This window comes from Hevea brasiliensis, chromosome 16 (assembly GCF_030052815.1).
Source record: "Hevea brasiliensis isolate MT/VB/25A 57/8 chromosome 16, ASM3005281v1, whole genome shotgun sequence".
Taxonomy (NCBI): domain Eukaryota; kingdom Viridiplantae; phylum Streptophyta; class Magnoliopsida; order Malpighiales; family Euphorbiaceae; genus Hevea; species Hevea brasiliensis.
In genome coordinates, this window is record NC_079508.1 from 21,421,393 (window position 1) to 21,427,418 (window position 6,026).

Here is a 6,026-nt window from a genome sequence, read left to right on the forward strand (position 1 = left end):
TAATAAGTACAATAATGAGCAATGCATATTGCAAAAAAAAAAAACAATAATACATAAAAGTATGAATAAGGAAGCAAAATTAAGAACTGATTAAAATATTATTATAAATTTATATTATTTACAAAAATATTAATGAATATTAATTAAAATTGTAGTGTTTTTATAAATTATATTTAAAAAAATATTTATGCATATCCGAATTCATAAGTAACTTTATTAACAATAATATATTGTGTTCCAAAGCTTCCACAATATCTTGTGATCCTAGATGTTGAATAATTATCAAAAATAAATCTTGGAAGTGGAGTAATATAATCAGAATTTTAATAAAATTAGGATTATATAAATGTAGTTTAATAAAAAAAATAAAAACAATAAGCAATTTTTTCTTTTAATGCACAGACAATCATTTAATTACAATAAGCAATTTCAGTTTTTTTTTTACAAATTTCTAAAATCGATCAAATAGAGCTCTCGGCAAAACGCACCATAATAAAGTAAAGAAACTTAATAGAAAATTTGATCTATTATTTCCTGTTAATTATTTAGATAAGAAGCCAGATCAGTGTATTTACACTTACAATTAAGATCTTATTATCTCTGACACACTCGCCATCCTACACGCACCTGAGGAAAAAATTATATACATTTCTAATATGTTTAAATTAAGTAAAATCAACTTAATGCTGTTTTCAATTATTGGTTTTAGAGAAATACATGACTAAGCATTTGTAGTCTAATTAAAATTTAATACCTATTATTTTTTTATTTTAATATTGTATTAAAAGATTATAAATAGTATTTTTTTTATATAAATTTACTTTATAAGGTGACATTAGCAGCCATGCACAATCTTTATTTTTTAAATACAATTTTTTCTTTTAATGCACAGACAATTATTTAATTACAATAAGCAATTTCAATTTTTTTTTACAAATTTCTAAAATCGATCAAATAGAGCTCTTGGCAAAACGCACCATAAAAAAAATAAAGAAATATAATATAAAATTTGATCTGTTATTTCTTGTTAATTATATATATAAGAAGTCAGATCGGTGTATTTACACTTACAATTAAGATCTTATTATCCCTGATACACTCGCCATCCTACACGCGCCTGAGGAAAAAATATTTTTAATATATTTAAATTAAGTAAAATCAACTTAACGCTGAAATAATTTTTAATTTTTAAGATTATAAATGATCAATCTAACACATATTTAAGAAAGAATAAATATATATTCAATATTTTTCAAAAATTTGAATATTTATGATCGTTATCGGTTTCTAGAATAAGCTATAAACAAAGTTAAGTTATTATTTTATGTACAATAATAAGCAGCTCCATTAATGCATGTCCATTGAAAAAAGAAAACGTTATTATTATTATTGTTATTAGTTTTTTTAATTGAAGGGTGCACATGATTGGAATTAAAATATTAAATTTTAATAGTGAGCCTATGTATAATAATAATAAAAATAATGATAATCTTAGTTAATTATATCACACAAGTAGATTTTTTTTCCGATAAAAGAATAAATTTATAATTAATTTTTAAAATTGAGATAAAATGATAAAAATTAAAAGCATGAAATGATATTGTTTTATTCAAAAGTCTATTAAATTAAATTTTAATTAATTAATTGGAGAATCAACTTATGAAATTAAAAGAAGAAAATTATGAATGGCATATGTTTTTAATTTAAAAGTTTTCAAATTATGGGAATACGTTAACATACATCATGAAATTGGCACATGGCCTCTCTCAGCACCTTGACATCATCAATGAGGTGACCTGTTTATCATTTAAAAAAATCTGAAATTGGCACTATATATAACCGTGTATGTTAGCTCTGGACGCATATCCTAATAATTCTCTTTTCATTTGCTTTGTTTCTCCGTTAGCGCAAATGGCGTTTGTCACTGCCAATGCTGGAGTTAAAGTTAATATCAAGAGTCAACCAGATGCGTTCTGGACTCATATTCAACTGTCCACAAATTGGTTTCGTGTTGCCGTTCCTGACCTATATACATCAATAGTATTGCCAGATCCCAGTAACAGTGCGGTGCGCACAGTCACGTATGGCCAAAGTACGTACACGCTCCAAGATATTTCTTTGGTCTTTTATATGTACTTGAAAAGCATGCCAGAATATATATGCTATGATTAATGTACCTGGTGGTTTTGTAGGTTCTCAGAATATCAAATCCTCGACTGAGCGCATCACCGAAAACAGTCAGGCAAAATTAACTTACACTGTAACTGCCGGTGATATCCTCCAAAAATATAAAGTCAACACCTTCCAGGCTACAATACTTTACCCAAATGACAAATGGGTGGAATGGAACTGGACCTACAACTATCTCCCAGAGGACCAAAAAAATGTTATTGACCTTGATGCAGACATTGCAGAGATTGCAGCGAAGACGCTGGCAAAACTTGATAACTACCTTAAAAAACAGTAGCTCTAAATTGCATGGACGACCTGACAGCATACATATGCTATCTAAATAAAGCAGACTCCTACTCCTATGTATGCTTAATGCTCTGCACTTGTTATGCTTATGTATTTTTCTTAATTTAAATAAAATCTAGCCTTATGGCTGGTTCATATGATATTGCTTCGACCCTCTATTTCCTATTTCACTAATTTAATTTTGACTTATTTTGTTTTGCACTTTTTTGAATTACAGTATGAGGTTAAGTTTGTAATTTTGCTATGGTGTGCTTTTTGTTTGTGTTTTATACCATTTATATCCTGCTTAAGTGGAGTGTGTCAGGAGAGCCTATTGGCGTAAGTATTAGTTAGTGTCCTTACGCTTTTTTTTTTTTTAATTTTTGAATACTTTAATATTATCATAGTTTGACAGATAGTGAGTGAAAACTGCTAATATCTAATACATTAACTTAAATACAAGTTACATATGCTTCTATAGTTGGTACAAACGTCATCACAACCCCCCATTTTGAATCAGGGATTAGTCAAATTGTTAACACTTGATGGAGATGGAGCTTTTATCTAAACAGGTGAAAAAAATTTAAAACACTAATAAGGGATAGGATTCAAACTATTTATTAAAGAGGGGTAAATTGTGTTGACTTAGAGTGGAGAGATAGGCCAATACAACTAATATTAACATCCAACGATAAATAAAAGCATTAAACGCTATTCATAATAGCGTCCACTATAAAATTATACTTTTTATTCAAAAATTATAAAGTAAAACAAAATTAGTTAAAAAGAAAAACAATGCCAGACGCTACGGTAGCGCCTGATTTTTTTTTTTTATTAATTTTTTATTTTATAATTTTTAAATGAAAAGTAGATAATTTACTTTTATAAATAATATTATTCTAATATTTGGAGCATAATATTTTAAATATGAAATATTATTTTTTGAATTTAAAATTAAATTAAATTTTAAATTACATGAAAAGTTACAATTAATGTAAAATTTCATTAATTTTTAATAATTATATAAAAAATAATAAATTACTAATTATAATAATAATTATTGTTATTAATTTTCTTTCATTATTAACTATATAAAATAATTGATATTTATTTCATATCATGATAATTAAACCAAAGAACTCTACTACTTAAGATTGCTAAGCAGAGATAGGCATTTATAAAATTAAGTAAAAATATAACAAATAAAATTAATATTAACCAAATGCGTATATTAGTTGATACAAACAAAATTTCAAACCCGATTTAATCATTGAAACAAACAAGGTTTTCAAGGTCCTTTAATTTGTTCTACTTAAAATTTTGAGAATACCTTCAATTATGTGTGAAAATTTTCAATATTTAATTGCTCAATTTTGCCTTTAAATTTTTTAATAAGATAATCATTATGATGAGAGAAACACTATTACCCTTAATAAAAATAAACTTTAATATTTTATTAAAACATTTTTATTATAATTTATAAAATATGTAAATTATATATATTTGTTTTGCACAAATTTACTTTTTAAGCGATCTTTTATATTTTCAGCAACGAACAACCTTTATTTTTCAAACACAATTTTTATTTTTAATGCACACACAATCATTTAATTACAACAAGCAATTTCAGTTTCTTTCAAATTTCTAAACCTAATCAAGTAGAGTTCTTGACAAAGCACATTCTAATGGAGTAAAGGAATTCAAGAGAAAACTCAATTTATTATTTACCATCAATTATTTAGATTAAAAGTTAGACGTGTGCATTTACACTTACAATTGGATTCTTAATGTTCCTTGGATTCTTAATGTCCCTAGCACACTCGCAATCTTATACGCATGTGAGAAAAAAAAAAAAAAAGCCAAATATGCTTTTAACATGTTCAAATTAGTAAAATCACTTTAATGTTGCAACAACTTTTTTTTGTTGAGAATGCAAGTGATCAGTCGAACATGTATTTGAGAAAGAATAAATGTATATTCAATATTTTTAATTTTATAAGTATTATTAATTAATTAATTTTAAATATTTAGTTTCTTACGATGAAATTAAGAAATAATCTTAAGCACCGAATCTCACTTTTCTAATTTATTTTTTATATTGTTATAAATATTTACAAACTTATAATGCTAAATTATAAATTACTATCAAAAAATTAATTTTTTAATTAAAAAAATAAAAAATCATTATTAAAAAAATAACTATTTAATTAAAAAATTGCATTTATTTGAATGATATAAAAGAGTTAGTAACTGATAGCTTTTATATTTAAAAATTCTATTTTCGTGTAATAGGATCTTAATTAACTTTAACGTAATAATGTTTTTATGTTTCTTTTTTTTTTTGTTTTTACTTTCTTCACTATAATTTTGTGTCCTTTTTCTTTCTCCAATGGGCAAAATCTACTTATAAGTCTTTTAATATTTTGAGTTTATGTATATCATTAGTATCATTATTATGAGAGTAGTTGCAAGTTGATGTGATTAAATAAAACCAATATCTTTGCAAATTCAATGATATTCATATAGGCTAAGATAAAATAATTTTCCTTTTTTTTTTCATGTTTAATATTGATGCATTCGATAACATTTAGGATAATTAATATCATTTAAAAAAAAGTGCATTTTATTTGTAATTGAATGAGATTTTAATTTTCTCAGGCTAACTTAGTTTAAATATAGGCTAATTATAATTTTTTTTTATCCGATAAAAATGTTCTTATATGCATGATTTTTTGTTTATTTTTTAGTTTATTAAACAATCATTGCTAAGTTATTGATTTTACCTAAAAAGTTGTAAGAAAGTCTAATTATATTTTTGCATATATTTATGTGAGAAGTCTCTCATTATTAATTTTAAATTGTTATATTTTAAAATTTTAAAATAACGAAGACAAGTGGAATATATGAAATGGAAAGGGAAAAAGAAAAAACAATTTGACTACTTGAGAGTATTAATTATCTAATTATTATGAATTAATTAAAAATCCATGATTAAATTTATATTTTTATTTTAATATATAATGTATTTATAATATATATAATGTAATCTATAATTAAAAAAAAATACCTATTAAATATATTAAATAATAAATTGAATGGATTTTAAAATTATTTTTTATTAAACAATATGACAACATAAAATTTCAAAATATCAATGTAATGGAAATGAAAATTTTGTAGCAATAATGCACTAAACTATAAAATACATTTTAGAAATTATCCTATTTACTAATTTTATAAATAATTAACTTTTACATTAATCTAGCTATGCAACCTTATAATGCAAGGAAACATTATTTTAAATTACAAAAAAATATAATATAGACAACTAAAACTTAATTAAAAAAAAAGTAAAATAAAAAAATTTAAATGAATTTAACTCAATGAGCTAACTTGCATTTACTACTATTTTGTTTTAACTTTAAACAAAATAAAATATCCTTACAAATTTATATTATTTACCATAATATCAATGAATATAAAATAAAATTTCTGTGTTATCATAAATTAAATTTAAAAAATACTTATGCATATCCTAATTTATAAGTAATTTTATTAACAATAACACA

General features: G+C 23.5%; 1 protein-coding gene across 1 annotated transcript; it reads left to right on the forward strand.

The window, feature by feature from the left end:
• The first annotated feature begins 1,879 nt into the window (after positions 1 to 1,879).
• LOC110649780 (uncharacterized) lies at positions 1,880 to 2,620 on the forward strand. The gene is made up of 2 exons (XM_021804478.2): positions 1,880 to 2,092; positions 2,193 to 2,620. Exons 1-2 carry the CDS (start codon positions 1,912 to 1,914, stop codon positions 2,465 to 2,467), a joined length of 456 nt encoding a protein of 151 aa, XP_021660170.1. The 5' UTR covers positions 1,880 to 1,911; the 3' UTR covers positions 2,468 to 2,620.
• Positions 2,621 to 6,026: the final 3,406 nt, after the last annotated feature.